The sequence below is a fragment of the Ascaphus truei genome, chromosome 3, assembly GCF_040206685.1.
Source record: "Ascaphus truei isolate aAscTru1 chromosome 3, aAscTru1.hap1, whole genome shotgun sequence".
Taxonomy (NCBI): domain Eukaryota; kingdom Metazoa; phylum Chordata; class Amphibia; order Anura; family Ascaphidae; genus Ascaphus; species Ascaphus truei.
Genome location: NC_134485.1, coordinates 203,285,029 through 203,307,674, shown reverse-complemented (window position 1 = coordinate 203,307,674; position 22,646 = coordinate 203,285,029). Strand labels below are relative to the sequence as shown.

General features: G+C 43.0%; 1 protein-coding gene across 5 annotated transcripts in view; it reads left to right on the top strand.

Moving 5' to 3' along the window:
* The window catches only part of AUTS2 (activator of transcription and developmental regulator AUTS2), a 1,404,533-nt gene that overhangs the window by 638,539 nt on the left and 743,348 nt on the right, over positions 1–22,646 (top strand). For all 5 annotated transcript variants that reach the window (XM_075589952.1, XM_075589953.1, XM_075589951.1 and 2 more), the window contains one exon: positions 13,446–13,481. In XM_075589952.1, coding sequence (XP_075446067.1) covers positions 13,446–13,481 — 36 coding nt within the window. The remainder of the gene's footprint in view (positions 1–13,445; positions 13,482–22,646) is intronic.

Below are 22,646 nucleotides of genomic sequence, written 5' to 3'. Positions count from 1 at the left end.
AGTGGGTATTATTCCGGGTTATTAAGAAGTCTTAGCATTTAATCACAAAACAGTTAGTACTCCCACTCAAATACCGTCAAGTAGTATTGAAATCTCTTCATGATGACAATGGGCACCTGGGAGTTGATACAACACAGGGTTTGGTACAGAATCTCTTCTATTGGCCTCATATGACCAGAGATGTAGAAGAGTATTGCAAAAACTCTGGCCTATGCTTGCCAAGAAAACCAATTATCAAGAAGTCAGTCCCTCTCTTGAATATAACCAGCAACGGGCCGCTAGATCTGGTGTGTATGGGTTTACTGTCTTTGGAGCCCGACAGTATGAACACTGGTAATAGTATGGTGGTCACTGACCATTTCACTTGGTAAGCCCAAGAATTCACGACCAAGTATCAGTGAGCAACAACAGTCGCCAAAGTACTGTGGGGAAAGTATTTTGTACACTATGGGCTACCAGTCAGACTTCATTCTTACCAAGGAAGGGACTTTGAGGTTCATCTTATAAAATAACTATTGGGTTTATGTGGTATTAGGAAGTCTAGGATGACGCTCTACCACCAACTAAGGGACCCTCAATCTCAGAGATTCAATAGAGCGTTATGAATATGATGGGGACTATAGATACCATGGAAAAGGGAAAATGGGGTTAACATGTACACCACCAGTACATACCTACAACTGTACTTGTAATGAAACCACAAAATACTCCCCATACTAGTATATCTTATGATCGGACGTGAAGTCAGATTGCCTGTGGACCTGTGCTTCAGCGTGTCTGCTGATGGATTATCGCCCATGACATACATGCAGTATGTACAGAGGCTTAATGAGCAGCTACGCTAATCCTATTGGATTGCTGAGGTACAGTGAAGCAATGTAGAACTGGTGGGACAGCAAACCTAGAGAAAAGCATCAACAACTCCCCGGGTAAGGGAAAAAACAAAAATTGTTTATTAATTACATTATAAAAAACATAGAACATGATGAGGACAAAACAAAAAATCTCCCCTCACGTGTTTCACCCTAAAACCGCTTTCTCAAGGAGTATAGGATTGCTGAGGTGTCTTACTCTGCCAACAGAGGGAATATAGGCGACTATGACAAATGAGTGTCGGACCAAGAACTAGATTTGGGAGACAGGGTCCTCATTCAAAATTTAGGAATACCGGCAAGCACAAAATCGCTAATCAATTGAAACCAGAACCCTTTGTTATAATGAAAAAGCTGGGTGAACTACCAGTGTATAAAGTAAAGCTTGAAAAGGGCATGGATCCTTTAAGACACTCCACCAGAATAATTTACTGACAATTGGATATCATGTGAGATGCCCTATCCGTGATGCAACCCCTACTCAATTAGAGAGCACAAGGCAAAGTAACACTACTACGTAATGCTACTAGCTACTATTTAACAAACTAAATAGAAGTCGGGGTCAAACCAGTGATCAACTTGTTGCTATTGCAGATGAGGAAGGTGATGAGTCTGAGAATGAAGACGAGTATGGAAGTGAGACTGTTAGGACACATCCAACATTATGGACTCTGGTGACCCTGAGTCTCCACAAGGCCTCCCTCTAATACAGTGAGAATTACTTCGGGATTCTCCATCTACTGACAAAACTGAGCTGGTCCTTGAAGCCGATTCATTTATCCCTCTACAGTAGACCCACCTTTATTTGAGGAAGAGGTGGGGACTGGCCAAGATCCTGATTTTTTTTAAAAAGAAACCACGGTAGAAGAAGCAGATTGTCACAGCCTGAGGGTGGGTAGAAGGGTGAGTAGAAGGGCCAGTAGAACCTTTTATTATGTCCTCGCTGCCCTCAGAGAGAGACTAGGCCACCAATTCAGTAAATGTATGATTCCTCTGGGGTATCCACTGAAGTCCAGATGGGTAGTATACCAAAAAGGGTAACCTCTATGGTGTCTGACCCATGTGAACCTTGGAAGTGTGGTACCTGTATGGTACAGATTGTACATTATGTGGAAATTGCCATTATATGCCATTACCTGCTCCTGTGTTGATTTGTGCTTAGATAGGAATCAGGTGTTAGATATACATGTTTGTATTATGTTACATTATTACTATTATGAATGGTACCACTGTGAAATTGATGGTGACATCAATGTTTTTAGACGCGGGAGACTGTAAAACCCATATGAACACACATAAGTATATTGATGGGTGTAGACGGACGCTCACAGATGTACACAATTGGAGACTTTTGTAAGGTGAAATTATAACAAGGCTTTATTGTGCCTTTTCCTTTTCATCAGGAAACCATCCAAACACAGGGGGGGGGGGGAACAAAGCTTCTATTCACTTAGGAGTATTTCTAGTGAAATACTATGCAATTAATTCACAACTCCCTTAGATAAGCAGCCCCAAACACATAGCATGAAATGAACAGATATAAAAAGTCTTGTAATAAAAGTCTTATCTGTTAGCTGCTGTAGAGTAAGCTTCTCTGCTCTCCTGGAAACGCACCGTGTGTGCACAGAAAATGTCAGCATCCAGGTTTAGAAGTCTCTCCTGTGAGTCAAGAACCTCTGCTCTGTCTCCACAGGTCAGCTCACACGTGAGCAAAGGAGGAGAGACTTCTTGTCTCAAAGGCAGGCTTTTTCTACTACCTGTACTCAGTCAGGTGGTGCTAGTTAATTTGCTACCAGCAGTTAACCACCACACTGCTGGATTAGAGGCACATTTGTGAACAGGGATAAGTCCCCTGTTACATACCTCCCCTGTTTGTGGGAAGCTCGGGCTTGCCACGGCCAAAGTCCATCCTTCCACTCTCATTCTAGATATCTCTGTGACTTCAATGAGAGTGGATGGAGGAAGAGAACCCTCAGTCCTGCTGGGATTGGAGCCCTTTCTCCAGTTTATTCATGTCTCCTCCTGAAGGTGCTTGAGATCAGCACCCCTCAGTCGCTCGAGGAGAACTTTTTCCAAGTATAGTCTTTTTTCTACGTGCGCGGTCATGAGATTTCCCTCGCGTCGGGTGCTTGTCTTATTGTAGGCAGGCTGTATAGCAGCAGTTGCAGAGCGTTTAAAAACAGCCCTTTGAGTTTTCTGCTCTTGAAGCTGTCTCTCTGCCCTTTTCCCACTCAATGGGGTTGCTAGTTCAGCCTCTTTGAGATTAAGTTGCAATTCCACACCCACTTCCAGAGAATGTCCCATCTTTTCAGCTTCATCAGCTAAGGATTCTTCTGGTTTTGATTCAGCAAGTGTGCCTTCTTTTGTTGCCTGTTGGGTGGCTGACGGTTTTGTTAGTGCTTGTTTAGGTGGTTCTAATTTTGCAACCTTGTCTTTCAGACGAGCGGTATTCCGAGCTCTGACTGTACCCTTGTCTTCATGGGTTTTTGTGGCCGTGGGATACTGACGCTTAGTCAGGGTCAATACTTGTCCTTGTAGGACTGTAATCTCATCCGCGAGAGATCCCTGTTTTTTGAGTGCATCTTGCAAGTCTCTTCTCAGGGAATTTATCTGCGCACTTTGCTTTCTCTGAGTCTGTATCAGTGTCTCCTTCATATTCTGGAGCTCTGTAATTTTTGTCGTCAAGTTTGCCGCTGCGTCTGTTTACTCCTTGGTGTACTGACTCAAGGGAATGGAACAGTCTCTCTGTCTCTCCAGCTCTTGCTCCAGTTTCTGAGCCTTCTCACGCTCCCTCTCATAGAGTCACCTGGTATCGAAGCTCCACCTCCAATGATGCTCTGGTGACATGCAGCGTGGCCTTTAGCTCCTCATACTGCTCTGTGGGGACATACTGGGTATTCAGACGTTCCTGCAGCGCTTGTACCTCTTTAGCAGCCTGCAGCTTTTCTTCCTGCAGCGTTTGCTGCTTCTCCTCAGCATACTGGAGGTGTGTACGCAGACATTGCAGTTGGTTCTGCTGTCGGTGCTCTGCTTCAAAATGTTCCTTGACTTCTTCTGTCAACTGAAAATTTTCTTCTTTCAGTTTTAGGTTTTCGCTTTTTAATCTTGAATTTTCTCCTTTTTCAGTCTCTGTATTCTTCAGAGCCTCTTTGCAGTCCTCCTTCCATTTACGCACATCTGCTTTGAGAATGACAATCTCCTGGCGTGAGACTTCCTTCTCTAGGTTGAGGGTCTGAAGCTCCTTCTGAGAGACTTTGAGATCTGTAGCAAGATTGACAAAAGTTTCTTTAGCAATGTCCAGCTCCTCCGTGAGACTGTGTAGTTCCTTTCTGGAAACTTCCAGGTCTGTGCGGCAGCTGTTGGTCTCATGATGTGAGGCTCTGCAGAGTGTCTGAACCTCTTTCTGAGATATGTCCACCTCTATCCGGACACTGTTGACCTCCTGTTGTGAGGCATTCAGCCCTATGCGAAGAGTGTGAACCTCTTGCTGGAAGACTTTCATCTGCTTCAGTGCCTCCTCATACTTGCACTTTAGCGTAGCTACCATTTTATCAGATTGGCTTTGCTTTTCATCCACGGTGGAAATAGTAGCCTTTGCAGTATCTAGCTCAGTCTTGAGATCGTCCAATTCTGTCCTGGCTAAAGAGTAAATTGTGAGCACATCTTTTTGTAGCCTCACGTTATTTTTCTGTAGCTCTGTGTAACCATCTTCCTTTTGTTTCAATTGTTCACGGAGCATATCACAGTCATGACAGGCATTTTTCAGGGCATCTTCAGGGCTGGTCAAGGGATCGTCACTCACTGGTTCCGGCTCCACTTCCCTGGGATGGTTGGTTGAGGGTTCCTCACTGTTGGCACCGGACAGACACTTCTTTGGGGTACACAACTTCTGCCTTGGGCCCTCTGGATATTCGGTTAACCGCGGGACGAATTCTCCATTTCTCTAGGCTGCAGGGCAACTCGGTCCCCCTTTTCCTCCACAGGATCTGCGGACGTGTCTGTTCCTTCCACGGTAAGTGAAGAACCGCTTTTCTTTTTCTGCTTTTTTGTTTTGGATTACTCCGTCCCATCCAGAATACTGGGGTCTCCTTCTTTATTTGATACTTTAGCAGCTTCATTATATACGCCAGGCTTTTCTTGCAGTTGCTTTAGCTGTCAGAAATATTGGGTGATCTGCTGCTCCCGCTCTGTCTCCTGCTGATTATATTCGTCATCAAAGGGAGCGGTCTTTTCTGTTTGTGCCGAGTTCAGGCACCCCCACCATTCTTGGGGTATTTTGTGGGTGTGACTCGGTTCGGGTTCCCTGTAAGAGATGTCTTCCACTTTATTGGACTGGAAGGGCCACTCTTCCGTGGGGTAGGGTTCATTACAGGAACGCTGCATCTTGTCCTCCGTTTTTAGGCTATCAGGTGTAATTTTCTTCCTGACCTCAGGAGGCGCTATTGCAGCTGTTGCCACTGTATTTTCTAGAACCCCCAATTGTGGTAGTCCTACAGATGGGCATATTTTGCTTGTAGAGGTCGTAGCTCTCACAGGCATCTCTGTAGACTTTTCTTTCTTGGGTAATTGTTTTCAATATCAGCAGTGCTGTGTATGCATTTTCTCTCATCAGGTATACAAGATGTGCAGTTGCTAGGTAAAAACGTCTATTTGCTTTACACCATTTACTTGCTAGGTATAATCTCTCATTAGGTATGCTGAATGTGTGGTTGCTAGGTAAAAACTTTTGTTTGCTTTACACCATTTACTTGCTAGGTGCAATCCCTCCGCTTCAGCAACAGAATTTGGTTTTCTGCCTGAGTTCAGTAATTTTCAGTCTCATCTTTGGGTATTATGGAATTCACACTTCACACTTTGGTGTCTGTTTTGCTCCAAAGATATATATAGGCAGACTTTTTTACTTGCAGAAAAAAAAAACATTCTTTGTTGTGGACTATTTCTTTCATTCCCGGCAGGGTGACTCAACACTCAGCAATTGGCTTTGAAATACCTTTACACAGTTCAGCAATCCCTTTTTCCCCTATAGGGCAATTTTACACTCATCATTTGTTTGCTAAAAATTCCCCTGCTTCAGCAGTCTTGTATCAATTTTCACACTTTCTACATATACTCCATTCACAGCTGGTAGCCCTATGCGGTCTGGCAACCTTTATTTGCAAAATCAGTACCACTCGTGGGTCACCATCTGTATTCACTGCTTCAGCGAAACTTTTGAAAACAACAAACACCTATCCCTTTTTAAGGGCTGACTCACTTCTTGAACCCTTACTATGGCTGGAAAGCAAAACCCCTATTTCAATGACCATATTACACTTTGTAATAGGCAAATAAGGTTTAGCTGCTTCAGCACTCTCTCTCCTCTTGGGATTTGGGGAAAAGAGTCCATCTGTGGTTTTGTAAGTTTCAGTGGTGTGTATCCCTTTAATTCTGGTCTCTGCTGCATGAGAGGTTTTTTTCTTTTTTTTTTCTAAGTTGCTCAAATTGTTTGTAGGCAAAAAGCATAAAAAAAATTTCACATAAAAAATCTCCGGTCCTTTTTAACTTCAAAGACACCTCTCATCCCACTTCTGACACCATATGTAGACGGACGCTCACAGAGGTACACAATTGGAGACTTTTGTAAGGTGAAATTATAACAAGGCTTTATTGTGCCTTTTCATTTTCATCAGGAAACCATCCAAACACAGGGGGGGGGGGACAAAGCTTCTATTCACTTGGGAGTATTTCTAGTGAAATACTATGCAATTAATTCACAACTCCCTTAGATAAGCATGTCTCCCAGCCCCAAACACATAGCATGAAATGAACAGATATAAAAAGTCTTGTAATAAAAGTCTTATCTGTTAGCTGCTGTAGAGTAAGCTTCTCTGCTCTCCTGGAACCGCACCCGTGTGTGCACAGAAAATGTCAGCATCCAGGTTTAGAAGTCTTATTTGTCAGCTCCAGAGATCTGTGTTCTCTTGGTCAGTCTCTCCTGGGATGAGCTAAGGAGTCACTTCCTGTCTCAAAGGCAGGCTTTTTCTACCACCTGTAATCAGGCAGGTGGTGTTAGTTAATTTGCTACCAGCAGTTAACCACCACACTGCTGGATTAGAGGCACATTTGTGAACAGGGATAAGTCCCCTGTTACAATGGGCATGTCGGATGACATCACTGAAGGAGGAGTGTAGAGAGATATAGGTAGAGAGGTGCATGTGAGCAATGAGAGAAACGCCAGGAGAAGGGACCTGTCCTGAGGATCATGGTGAGTGATATAGCATGGTGGCAGAGCCTTCCTTGTCTAGCAGAAATGAACATTCTGGGGATAGCGGATACAATCCAGCAGGGTAGATCACCAGATGAAAGGGAACCCGTGTAAGCTGGGGTTCTGAAGCTGTGAGTAAACCAAATTGAAACACATCCAGGGGATCGCCCCTACAAGCCATTAGTATCCTTTGAACATACACAGCTACCGACATTCTTTTCAAAGTACCAGGCCTGCCACTATTTACTCACATACACCTCTACATGAGCTCCAACACTGTGCCGTAACTAACAGTGGCCCATTAGTTTGTACACAGGCCACTGGGACTGAGTAATAGACACTGTGGGACAATTGTGGGACAACTGATTAACATGGGACTCACTTTACAACGGTTTCACTATCCAACGCTACTTCCAGAACGGATTCCGTTGGATAACCGAGGATTGCCTGTATAGTTTCATATTTATCCCCCTATATGAACATGACATTTTACTTTGAATACAAGTACTGAATTACTGTATTTAAACATTTTTTAACAATATCATGAAAAAAAGCATAAAGATAAAAAATACAACCATTTTATAGGGTAGAGGGAAACATTAGGATTTAACAACATTATGTGCATGAGTTCTTATCTGTTTTAGTTTGTCAAATTACATAAAGTAGATGTTTACTTTTTTATTAAAAAATACCTGCAGAAGGCAGAATATCATGCGTTTGTTTGGCAAGATAAATATGTGCTGTGAGTCTAGTAAATAGTAACTCCATGCACAAGATGATTGAAGATGGATATACTGTAGAACAATGTAATGTATTTATATATGAAATATGACATATGTCTTAAATATATTGCAAAATGTTAAGATGCACGGAGGGTACCGATATGGAACAAAAGAAAATTACAGTCACATATGATATAAGTGAATAGTAGGAGTTGGATAGCAATAGTTAAAGGTTGTGACAGCCTTTATTTAAATACAAGAGATATGCTTTGCCAATGTATTCACCTTTTCCAGTGATGCTCTTCATCCTTATTGTAGCTTAAGACTGACAAGCAGCCTGTACTTAGGGAGGTTGATGGGCTTCCTGATGCCTATTTTTGTTTTGCAAGTCTGGGCTCTTAAATGCTTTGTTGCTTTATGTTAATTCCTCAGTAGTGCAATCAAATTCATGTCGTAATTAAAGCTGTCAGTTGGAAGGCAAGCCAATCACCGGGAAAACACAGCATAACAAATGAAGTGAAATGATTCTGCATGTAGCTATACGATGCTTCTCCAGGCATGAAATTAAATAAGTAATTTGATGTTGACATCAGAAATTGAAATGATACCCACTGTTCCCTCGTTCACTCCGACCCGCATAAACAAAAGTCAGGACAAATATGTATAACAAAGCCCTTGTGCCACAGAGCTCTCCCTAGTAATATATATTTACACGTGAGAGATTTCGCATTCCAAAGCATGGGGGAATCTGTGGTTTTCTGTTGTATGTAACAGGGAAGAGAATAAATCCACCAACCTGAATGAATCTCCCTTTAGATGTTTGTCTTAGCAGGGAAATCTTCTTCACCTTTGAAGGGCTACTGATTGTCTTTGAGGAAACTTGAGATGACTATTGCACCTGCTTTTTAACTACTACTAGGGGAGCCTGGAGCAGCATGAAAAGCAGCAGGGTCCATGTGTACAATAAAATGTGTATATGGATTATGTTATTACGTTGGCTTAGAATTAGCTTCAAAGAGCGTGACATCGAGGAGGCTATTCACTAAAGTCTCTTGGCCGCAAACCTTCGGCTAGACCAGTGCTAAGAATTGCTCCAGATTTAGCAAAGGAAAAACTCCCAATGCTTTCAATGGTGTTTCTTTTTTAATATAATTCTAATAGAAGGGCGATTAAGTTTGTCAGGGTGGGTGATGGGGTAGATGTCCAGAGAGGGAGGTTATGGAAGTTTGGAGTTAACTCCTTACCTGCATAATGATTAAAAGTGGTCGGGAGGCGGAGTGATAGTTTGTGTAATTGATATATATGTGGTATATTGTTAAATCATTAATGATCAACTCGTCATGGATTTCACACGACAAGCTAACCATTTGGGCTACAAGTGGGTAAATATATTACAATGTTGATACAAATTAATTGAATTAACGTTTGTCTAGTACTATAAGTATTCACATTGTCATAGGTCATAGCTAATGCCAAGTTTAGTTATGACTTATTTAATGTAGCATTAATCATAATGTAGGTTGGTGAATAGGGTATGCTTATGATAATGGATAATTATCATATTATTTGCCTATCATTTTCACTAATGGACGCTAATGTTAATACTATGCTTTTAATGTAACAATCACCTACTCTAAGTTAAGATGACTGACTTTGGTGCATACCGCAGAATTAACGTAACATTAATTGAAGTTGACATCACGTAAAATGCCCTAATGGAGCTTAGTGAGTCTGGGCCTTGGCACCATAAAGCTAGAATAAAAATAAGTTCAAGTTCAGTAGTAAAAACTGAGGCACCCACACCATTCGAACAAACTAGTCATAAATATATATATATATATATACAGCTAAACCCCGTTATAACGCGCCTCGTTATACCGCGATTCGGTTATAACGCGGTTTTCCCGTGGCTCCCGTTTTAAAAAAAAAAAAAAAAAAAAAAAAATTTTAAAAAATTTTTTTTACATTTTTTTTTTTGCACACTGCACACACTCACTGCACACACACTGCTCATTGCTCACACTGCCACACTGCACACACACTGCACACTGCACACACACTGCTCATTGCTCACACTGACACACTGCACACACTCACTGCACACACACTGCTCATTGCTCACTGCCACACTGCACACACACTGCACACTGCACACACACTGCTCATTGCTCACACTGACACACTGCACACACACTGACCACACTCACGCACACTCACACACACTTACGCACACTCACGCACACTTACGCACACTCACGCACACTTACAGACACTCACACACACACACACACACACACACACACACACACACACACACACACTTACACACACTTAGACACTCACACACACTCACACACACTCACACACACTCACACACACTTACACACACTTAGACACTCACACACACTCACACACACTCACACACACTTACACACACTTAGACACTCACAGACACACACTCACACACACTCACACACACTCACACACACTCACACACACTTACACACTCACAGACACTCACACACACTCACACACACTTACACACACTTACACACACACTCAGACACTTACCCACACTCACACACCCATATACACACACACACTTTCTCTCCCATATATACATACACACACACTCTCTCACTCTACACAGACGGGCCGCGACCAGCACCACCACCCGCTCCCCCCCCTCCTCCCGCGCAGGCAGCGGGAGCACCGGGGACAGCGGTGGGGAGAAGAAACCCCCCGCTACAACCTCCATGCAGGCAGCATGGTTCTGAGGTAAGCGGCGACCTGAGGGACATCCCCACTCCCATCTCCTGCCCCGCGGCCTGTCCCGCGGTGACAGGGTGAAGCGGGGACAGGAGGGACATCCCCGCTCCCATCTCCTGCCCCGCGGCCTGTCCCGAGGTGACAGGGGGAAGCGGGGACAGGAGGGACATCCCCGCTCCCATCTCCTGCCCCGCGGCCTGTCCCGAGGTGACAGGGGGAAGCGGGGACAGGAGGGACATCCCCGCTCCCATCTCCTGCCCCGCGGCCTGTCCCGAGGTGACAGGGGGAAGCGGGGACAGGAGGGACATCCCCGCTCCCATCTCCTGCCCCGCGGCCTGTCCCGAGGTGACAGGGGGAAGCGGGGACAGGAGGGACATCCCCGCTCCCATCTCCTGCCCCGCGGCCTGTCCCGAGGTGACAGGGGGAAGCGGGGACAGGAGAGACATCCCCGCTCCCATCTCCTGCCCCGCGGCCTGTCCCGAGGTGACAGGGGGAAGCGGGGACAGGAGAGACATCCCCGCTCCCATCTCCTGCCCCGCGGCCTGTTCCGCGGTGACAGGGGGAAGCGGGGAGCGGAGGGACATGCCCGCTCCCATCTCCTGTCCCGCGGGATGAATATGCGCTAAAGCGCGGCGGCCATTTTTTTTTCTCGCGACCCCGTTAGTAACGCGGTGGTCTCGGGGTGGACCCCGAGACCCGCGTTATAACGGGGTTTAGCTGTATATATATATATATATATATATATATATATGCAAATACAACTGTATGCTCATCTGCATGTCTTAGGCAGGTCTGCAACCCCGCCTTTCCCCATTATCACCCAGCATACAGCACTTTCACTGTAGCAAGGGATTCTGGGAAATGACATGCAAATGAGCACACAGTGTCACTTTTTGCCTCAAAAACCATTTTTAACATGGTTCCCTATAGGAACATTACCCTACAGGGTAATACTCAACATTACCCTACAGGGTAATACTCAGAAAACCACCCACAGACAGCTGTTTCGACCTTAATGGGTCTCATCAGTGTGGGGTTGATTTTAACTGGGTATGCAAAGAGGCTATGGGATAGGCTATACCATAATACTGAGTTAAGTTATGGTGAGTAAAAAAAGTGACAAAAACCCTCCACAGGAAAGCAAATATGCAAATACAACTGTATGCTCATCTGCATGTCTTAGGCAGGTCTGCAACCCTGCCTTTCCCCATTATCACCCAGCATACAGCACTTCCACTGTAGCAAGGGATTCTGGGAAACGACATGCAAATGAGCAGACAGTGTCACTTTTTGCCTCAAAAACCATTTTTAACATGGTTCCCTATAGGCTTAAGCTTGCTGCATGGTCACAGCTTTGAGCACAGCCAGGGTTAAGGTGCATACCCAGAAAACCACCCACAGACAGCTGTTTCGACCTTAATGGGTCTCATCATATATATATATATATATATATATATATATATATATATATATATATATATATATATATATATATAGCAGAAAATAGCCGTGTTAGTCCAGTTGCGATAGTGCAGAATAAATGTGTTCTTCAGTATTAGGTCCTAATACCTAATACTGAAGAACTAATTTATTCTGCAATATATATATATATATATATATATATATATATATATATATATATATATATATATATATATATTACACACACACATTTTAGGATTCATTTAAATATGAAAATTAAAATCTACATTTGCTATTTTGTTTTTGATGTTCTTTTCTGGTTTGCATATACATGCAGAAATAACTAGATTTAGCCTTCAACCTAGTCAATTGCCAGATAATTCAGTGCAGATGAGTAAACAACTTTCCATCCAAAATATGGAACTTCCTGTATATTTCCAGACATAGTTATGGTGGGTAAAATGGATAAGTGGTAAAGAGTGATACACTGTTCTCATTTGGATGTCATTACCCAGAATCCTTGGCTGCAGTGGAAGCACTGTATGCTAAGTGATAATGGGGAAAGACAAGGTTGCAGACCTGATTGAGATGTGCAAATGTACCCCAAGGGATATTTTTATTTACTGTAAATTTCCATAAATGCAATCTATTGCACAGTGTGGCACATTATTTATCTACTTATACATACATACTTTACATTAAACAAAAAAAAGGATATGTTGCCTAAAAATATCTTTTTGTAAATGTGTTGATCTTTATCCCGAAAGATAAAAATGTGAAAGCTAAGTTTGGTGAGTCTGCAGCTGCCTGATGCTTTAGTTCTCTGGCTGTGCCCACACGTTCCTTGCATCTCAGACTACTAATTATGTTTACAACATGCCTCATTTTCCTCTGACCCTTGGGAATCAATTGGCAAGCAGGTCATATGTTGAAAAAGTCATCCAAGCCCTGTAGGATTTTCCTTTTTGAAGTTAGTCTGTTCCTTCTCCCTCTTGCCACTTTGCGGCCACAATGTGGAGTAACTTAGGATCAGGGCAGTGAATGTCAGCAAGTCAGGGAGGCAGTTTGATGAGTGTCTGCTTAGTCTCAGTGCAGGGCGAAATGCCATCATTACCCAGCTGCCTGTCAAATAAATTGGCAATTACAGCCACAGCAGAAGCTTGGAATTCAGTACATAACATGTTGCCATCCCCAAACCGCTGAGAGATTTAAGGGAGGAGGGGTCAATGGGGGAGAAATGAAGCAACGCTGCGTTTGTTCCAGTAGCGAATGACAAGGACCCACATGCTGGTGTTGTAATATGGTGATGACATAATAGAGAAAGGTTTTGTAGTGAGCTGTGTGGATTGGAACGTGTTAAAAACCTAACACTGATTTTCCACTTTGTTCTTTTCTCTCTCTCTTTTTTTATTGCAGAGTTCAGCTCCTTCCAGCTTGGGAACAGGCTACTTTGTAAGTGCATATCAACTTTTAACAACATACCTTATGAGACCATGGCATGACTAATGATCGTGAATGTGTGTAATATGTCAGAACAAGCTAAGATAATCACTGTGTGCTTGCTCAAAATGTAATGTTCTTCACCCTGTTATGGATATGAGCAAACCAGCTGGACACTCAATTATAAATGTCACCACATGCATGTTCAAGAAACATTCCTAAAGTGTTAACCATTAGGATAACGAATTCAATGTTCAAACCACTTTCCCTCTAATGTCACACAGTGAAAGCCCTTAATTGCAGCCTCCTGACTCGCACGAATCTTAAAGTGGCATAAAGTCACCCAGATACTGAACTTTTCTATTCATTAAGTTGCTTGTTAGTTTGAAATGTTTACTTTGCATTATATTAATGACTAAAGTGCTGCATCGCCTCCTCTGCACTGTTGGGGGCTGCGTTGTGTTCCGCGCGTATGGATGGCCCTGTTCAATATTGCATGAAGCTGTAGCACAATGCTGGAGAAGAGCTGGGCTCCATTCCAATGAAAAGGCCCAAACTTTTCTCTACAACAGGTAAGTGGGATAAAGAGCATATTAAATAGGGTGTCTAGAGGTTAAACAGACTTAGTGCAATATGCTGCCATGCATCTTAACCAGAGAAGAGATACGCTTTATTCAGATCCCAATAATTGGAATATTTACTATTTTTCCTCTACAGATACACAGCCTTCTTTTGTGTTTAGTATTGGTAATTGTTATATCAATCAGGAAGATATTCCATACATACATATTTTCAGTACTTTCTTCATTCACATACAAATACCAAAATGATGGCAGGTTAAACAGGTCAGGTAAGTAACTTTATATCCCAAACAATAACTCATTTTTGCTGGATTAAAAATACAGTTACAATTCAGATAACATCCTCTCTTATTTAGAGATATTAATTAACCCCCAGATTCATCATGCTCACAGAGAGGAAATCGCACAGTAAAGGCGTTAACTCCCATTCACTTGAACAGGCGGTAAAGCCCATTTAGGTGTGTTAATCCGTAATAAAGTTTGATGGATAACCTCCTTAATGTTTATGTCTGTATTTTATTTACACAATTGAAAATGATGGCTGCAACAACAGTGTTCTAGGTTGTTAGTGTTAGATGGTCATGTTTAGAAATAGAGTATAGTTAGCAGTGTCATATTAACCAATGGTTATATATCTTTCCTGTCATAAATTATGTCTGAAAAAATATGAAGTTGTGTGGGGTTTTCACTTGAAAAACAGTAGATATAAGATTATGCTGGTCAAATACGTAGTAATAAAACAGAGCAGACTGTGTATGTATACAGGAGTAATCGGTGTCATTTTCATACATTCATATTTCGGAAGCTGAGTGAACATAAGAAATGCCATCTGTTACTCTTTTCCACCATGCTGAATTGAGGTTGGCTGCTTGGCATAAGTCCCAACTCCTGGAGAGTCTCAATAATTTCAACACTTCTAAAATGAAAAGCAATAAAACTATGCTCTGAGCTAAAGTAGAAAAGTTGTATAGACAGTGAACCATCAGAGACAACTAATATATTGGTGATGCAGACATCTAGAAGCAGGGAGACCCCCAACACATTCAGTTCTGTAGCCTGATGTATTTTGTGGGGGAGAGGGGTGGGGGTGTTTTAAAGTTTCTTAGATTTTGTAATATTTATTGTATACTAGCCGTACACGGCGTAACATATGCCGATCTAGCAGATATTAAAGAGGCAATCCGAGCGGCACTATAAATATATATATTTTTGGTTTTAATATATGCAGCCTTTGATTACTTCGAATGACCTAAGCTGCTGATCTATTCATTCTCCGATAATGGATCAGCAAAGATCATGCTTCCCAGGGTTCACTAAATGGCTGCCTTTCAGTTTAAATAAATACTTCAGTCTGTGTAACTACTCAGCTACAATGTATTCTTATATTTCTAAAGTAACATTATATATTGTTACAGTGTAGCTCAAACTGCTGGGAATATTGGCAACAAGTTATCAGAAACAGTGTTAGGCTAAGGCCCTGCTCCCTCAGTCAGCGCGCCCGCACTGCAGACAGGCAGGGCGCTGACAGACACAGACCGCGATATGCGGTCTGTAGGGAGCGGGAGCCGGGGCTGGAGTGGGATGGAGGGGCGTGGTTTAAGTGGAGGGGGCGTGGTTTAAGCGGAGGGACCCGCTACCCCCCCCCCCCTCCACAGGCTCGGGCTCCCGGGCTGCAGGAGGGAGCTGCTGCGGGCTGCCCTACTCACACGCTGACACTCAGGCACACACACACACACTCAGGCACACACAGACACACAGACAGGCACTCATGCACACACACACAGGCAGGCACTCACGCACTCAGGCACACACATACACACACACAGATAGTCACTAAGACACACACATACACACACACAGACAGGCACTCACGCTGCTTTCCATCCACACTCTCCTCCCCGCACCCCGGAGCCTCCCCTCCTCCCGAAGCCTCCCCTCCTCATTGGCTCACAGCCACACCACGTGACGCGTCGACGCTTGGGATTACAATTCTCTTGAATCCCCCAGCGGCTGTCGCGTCACAGCGTGTAGTGAGCTGTGCCATGAGGGGGGACTGGGACCGGCTCGGGAGGATTCCCCTGCTGGTGGGGAACGCTCATGCGGCCACCCAAGCTGCCGGGTGCAGTGGGTCCCAGGCCTTACAAAGATTTTGCACTGCTGGGGAGGTGGCTAAAGCCTGCTATAGAAAGCAAAGGATGTTCAGTACAATAAATCTCATTAACATGGCATTCAGAGGTAAATAATTTAAAAAATGCAGTATGTATGATCTAATATTACAGAACTAATTTTTTTTTAAACACGTAGGATATTGCTTGGCTTGCCTCTTTAAAGGTTATTAATTAAACATTACTCTTTTTTTTCAACCCTCCCTATAATGCCTTGCTGTCTCTTGTCCCCTCTTCCCCACCTTAGGCCTCGTCCAGGGTGGAAAGAGGCGCGCTGGCGCTCCAGCGCTGCGCTCTGCTCGACCGGGCGATTACTGGCCGGCTAGGTGCGCTCGCGTCTGCAGGCGTGGCCCCGACGTCACGGAGCTGGTTCGCCCTCATTGGACGAACAGCTCACGTGACGCGCTTGCGAGCAGCGAAATCAATTTTGCTTGCTTGGCAAGCGGCTGAGCGCCGAGCAGGCGAACCCTCCCGCTCACGCAGGCCACATGCATTGTCGCAACATGTCCAACGTGAGAACTTGCGCCCACTCAGCACCACCCTGGACGAGGCCTTACTCTCTCCTCCATCATGCCTTGCTCCTCTTTGCAGTCTCTCCATCCCTCTCTTTGCACTCCCTGCCTTACTGTGTCTGCTCCTCTCTGTGGACACTGCACTCCTGCCTCTCCTACTCATCTCATCTGTCTTCTCCTCTCCTTACTGTCTCTCTGTTTCCTCCTCCTACACACTTTGTTGTCTCTCATCCCCTCTCTTTGCACTCCCTCCTGCCCCATGCTGCTCTTCATTCCCTCCTCCTCATCATCCATCTTTATCTTCCTCTCCTAACTGTCTCTCTCTGTCTCCTCCTCTCCTTGCTGTCTCTTCTCTCCTTCTTGCTGTAATTGCTTATCAACCCTGTACGGAAACATACCTAAGCCTTTAATAGATAGATAGATAGATAGATAGATAGATAGATAGATAGATAGATAGATAGATAGATAGATAGATAGATAGATAGAGATTGTCTGTTACAGAAAGAGTGACATCCAATGTCCTTTGTATGTCAGCATATTAGGGGAAATAGTATGTAGGTATTTGGAACACAGTTTGCCTATTCCATGAATAACTAGAAAATAGGTGAAATACAGGTAGTATTGGGTGGCAGAAGCTGAAAACTACCTCTGCTCTTGATAAGTTGGGAAACTGCAGAAGACAAAGAACTGTTCTCAGTTGCAGACAACTTGAGCTTCACACTCCTTTGGAAGAAAGGTCCAACATGGTTACTCACCTTTCTTTGCTCCTTATCTGTAATGCCTTTGAATGAGAGAAAACAGTACTGTGTGAGAAGGTTTCCTTGTCATTAATTCAACATAATTAAATGTTGTAGTATTCAAAACTACTAACAGGGCATAATCATTTTCCTAACATAGTTTAAAAGCAAGCCCCTAGGTCTCAAATGAAGTGCCCTCCTGGGGCAAAAAAACTGCTGTATCAAAGAAACAAAAACCATTGAAATGTCACCTGCAACACTAAAAGTCTCAAAGAGTCTGTAGGCACACGGACTGATTCTCTTTATTAACTCATGAAAACTCCTCTTATTTTGTAAGGGTTCCTTTGTTTCTATGATTTTCTTTGGACCAGCACAAGCATGTCACTGTATTGTATGTTCCTACTTATGTACCAGATGATTTACACTACAACACTGGCGAAAGGGAAAAGGTTTATGCTGTTCCCAAAGAAGTGAAGACAATATTGGTGAGAAAAAAACATTACTTCAGAGAATAATGCAGGTGGCTGTTCTGATACTTCGGCCAGGGCTGCCACAAGGGGGGGGGGGGAGGCAACCAAGACTTGTTCTGGGCCTGGTACATAACAGTTTTGTTGTTTTAGTAGAGATACATTATTATATATTATTAATTTACCCATATTTACAAAGCAGTGTTAGGAAAAAAAGGAGAAAAGACCAATTTATGTGCTTTTCAAAATAATTTTTTAACATGTTTGAAGCTGGGGATCTCCAGAGCTGAACCCCATTAATTTCCACTCCAGGGACCTCTTGCTTCCCGAGATACAGGCCTCTGAAAGGGGTGCTGGTATCTTGGCAAAGTTGAAAGCTCCTTCATCATGTGGGCCAATATGAAGCCTCACTGGATGATGTCATGGCTTCCTATTGGCTTGCAGAGCACGGGAACTTTGAAAAGCAGCCATTGCGTGATCCCTGCTAGACGAACCAGAGCGGCTACAGGCACCTCCTATGGAGGTTTATATCTCCAGAAGCAGGGGGTCCCCAGAGCTGAAATTATGGTGTTCAGCTTCGTAGACCCCCCCGCTTCAAACATATGGTAAAAAAATAATAATAATAATAATAAAAAGCAGCCCACGGATTGCCACTTTACATGGCAAAACAATTGCCCCCTAAAAATGTGTGGCCACATACAAAAATACAAGTTGAAAAGCAGAAGGCAGCACTCAATCCATGAGACTCACTGTTTTAGGATATGTTCTTGCAAGGAATAAAGCTCAGCAAACTGAGGTGATTTCAAAAAAGTTTCAGCATTTTAATCTTCAAAGAAGCATGCCGATGATACACAGTTTCTGACCACATGGGCCCTTTGTGAGGTAGGTGATTAACAATAGTGACACCCATAGTGCCTTATATACCCACCCACAATAATTACAGCGACATCACCCCCTTTTCAAACCACAAATGAAAATGGAACAAACCGGAAGTGACATCAGTGAAACGTAGAAATAATCTGCGGGTCAACAAACGTGATGACATCATCGTTCCCGCTGCATTCCACATGTATACACCTGGAACGCAAACAGGAAATGAGTGATACGGACACTTTATGGCCATTTAACTGTTTGTACAGTTATGTAACTTGAAAAGTGCCTCTTATGGAATAACACCCCTTAGTAAATATGGGCCTGAATGTTGAATACATGTGAATGTTTCTACTTTTATTTTGGAAAACTTGTTCTGAAAATGATCTTGCTTATTTAGACAGGCCCAAAGCATTATTAAATCACATTAAATAAATATACACCAGATGTCCTCTGTGGCACAGAATATAAAGGAACTGCTCTTTAATGATTCACGTTGACATGTGTTTGTAATAAATATGATTATTGCATTATCCCAAAATATGACAAAAACACTGATTATATGTACATCCTCATTTATGCCATTAACCACACATGATTGTGAGATCACTTCTTGTGGGATGAGACCATTTATGGACTGCATTTATAATCTAAACTCATTTACTCTGAGCAAAGCAGAAAGAAACAGCATCATCTTAGAATAATATTATATTCCTCCCGGGTTTGTGGATGTTAATCTTTTAACATGTATAATTCAAGGCTTTTAGCTAAACTCATGCAATTCAATACATTTGGTGGATGGAAGAAGAAACATAGAGAAAGATATCAGTATATAAATAGTCAGAATAAGGCGTGGATTGTAAAGATCAAGAAGACACAGGACTCTTCACACTACAGCAGGGCTGCACAAAGTGGGGGTCGCAAGAATTTTCTGGGGGGACGCGGTAGCTGCAGAGGCCCCGCACTCTTCCCCATGGCATTTAAATTAAGTGCCGGGGGATCGCATGAGGCCTCTGCAGTAACTCCAACCTTATCTTCTGCGACGCGTCGCCATGGCAACGGGGCGTCAGTTGACGCCACGGGGTCATGTGACGTGGTGCGTCACCCTGGCAATGCACGTCAAATGACGTGATGCCACGCGTCATTTGATGTCGGATTTTAGGTAAGGGGGGGAGGCGTAAGCACAGGGGCTTGCAGGCTGGGGGCGCAAATTTTGCGTACCCCTGCTCTACAGCACCTTCATTCATAGATTGGATTTAGCACATCTTGACTTCTCATTCTAACTCCATTTTCAGTGTCCAGCACTCACCACTAAACCTGCACTATGCCCACTGCCATGCGCCCACTGCTATTTATATTTGCTCAATCTTCACTTCTTTTCGAACTACAACTTTCTTTCTACCATCCTCATTATAGGACCTATTCTAGTAGCTTCGATAACTTTGTTGCCATCTCGAACGATGTGGCATGACCCCACCTGCTTGTCATTTTCAGAAAAAATCAGAAGCCATTTCCACAAGTCACAAACTGAGAGGTAGGAAAATTCCAATACCGCACCGCTCGGGACAGCAGCAATGGCATCTCAGCCTCTCTCTAAGTTCTCCCCCGTATGATCTGGCCGCAGTGTGTAAGAGCTGCATAGAGAGCTGCACAGAGAGAGCCGCATCTCCTTGCACAGCTCTTCCAGGTGATCGCAGTGTTTTTATTTACATTTTAATAACAGTGCACTGTAGCAGGGGGTCTTTTTTTTAGGATATGACATCTTAAAGGAAGGGACGTCACATCCTTAAAATAATGGCTGCCATCACATGGTACTGCAACCAATCATATACCTCACATGGTATATCTCCCAATCTGATTGTTTTGATTACCATGTGATAGCAGCCATTTTTTTTATGGTGACGTCATTTTAAAGTGAGAGAAACATAGCCTTCCTGATTGGCTGGCTTCCCTCCCTTTAAAATGATGTCGCATCCTTTAAAAAAAAAAAAAAAAGTCACATGGTACACCAGCCAATCGGATTGGGTGTGTACCATTTGACACTCAAATGTGACATCACAGGCCTTAAATAAAGGAAGTCCTGTCTCACTTGGTGGTCGCGTAGGACAGGGATGAAGACATCAATGGTAAGATAAACATTGATTATATTTTATTTAATTGTGGGCTTTTTTAGTTTGATCATTGACTGTCAATGTGTTAATCTATGCCCCTTTTGGGCTACAGATAAACACTGTGACAAGCAATTCATTTTTTGGCAAATGCTGTTTTAATTTAATTGTTATGTATTGTATTTTGTGTTTTTTTTTTTAGGATGCCCATTCATTCTCAGTGTGGAAATCTATGCCCATTTATTGTGTGCATGGTTGAACACAGTCACAATCAATGGCTTTATTGTGAAATGCTTGTTTTATTTAAATGTTATGTGTTTTATTTTGTGCATATCAGTTCCGGAGACTCACGGCTTCAATCCGATGCAATAAAAATAAAAAAATGTTTTTCGAAGTCCTACTCGTAAATCGAGATGAAATTTGCGAGGAGTTCGCTAGGTTAGTGCCTCGATGACCTCGTCGGAGGTACGAGAATAAGGTGATTTCTCAAAAAACGAGAGTTGGAGTTCTTTTGGAGCTCCAGCCTGATGTGTTTGAGCAGGAGCGAGACCGCTCGGGAGACTTCCAGAACGAGTTTGGCAGGTCATCGGAGCTTTCTGAATAGCAACCTTGCCAAATCGTATGGGAAGTGCTCAAAATCCTTGATGAGTTTCTTATCAAAGTTTATAGAAAAGGCCCCTAAGCCTCTAGCTCCATTCATATATCTCCATCTCCACTTCTCAGTTCACACGAACTCCTTCTCTACCTGCACCCTCTGTCACTACTCAGCAATAACCCCTGAACTAAAACACACCTCTACAAATCCTCCTCACACATCCACATACTTTAAATGCTTCTCCTCCTTGCTTCTTTGGATATCTCTCCCAATCCTGGTCCCTGCCTTATTTCTACATTATTTAAAAAAAACAACACCTTTTTAATGAAGCATATGGGTAGCTGCGCTGACTGATACTATACATCTCATATGCACGGACTTTGGCTCCTTGCAGACGCACTTACCAGAACACCCTCCTGTTTCTGTACGTTATCCTCTACTTACCACTTAGATGGTAAGTTCTTTGGGACAGGGACTCCTTTTCGTATTGTTTGATGTCTGAAGCACATTTTTCCATTATGTGGTATAATATTATGTCACGTGAATTACTGCTGTAAAGCGCTATGTACATAGATGGCGCTATGTTAAAAAATGCATTATCACTGGTAATATGGATTGGTTCCATTATTGTGTGGATTCATTGAGGGGCAATTACAGACTGCGCTCATAAAAAGGACTAAACTATTCAGTTCTGATTAAATGATCCAGGCTACAGCTTTAAAAACATCTAAGGAGTAATTCTGTATCATCCAAAGCAGACATTTTTTTGTCTCTTGTTTTTAATAAACTGGGTGAACATTCAAACTAAAAAAAACTGCAAACTTTTGCGAAAAAGTTTCAGTTAAAGAAAAATGTTTTCTTATATTTTGTTAGAAATGAAAAAAAAAAAAAATCAATTGAGTTCCAGCAAAATAAAAATACAAAAATGCGGGGAACCTAAACACCAGTGAAAATGCGTACCCTTAGGCCACGATCCACAGTGAACTATAACGGATGTTAGTGCCAATGACACACAAAACAGATGCATATCCACAAAGGTCCATTAAGGTTAACGCAGGGATTTAGCCTGAGCTTAGTTGTCATGTCCAAATGTGGTGTTGCTCCCATCCAGACCATAAATGAAGTGAGTAACGCCACCTTTG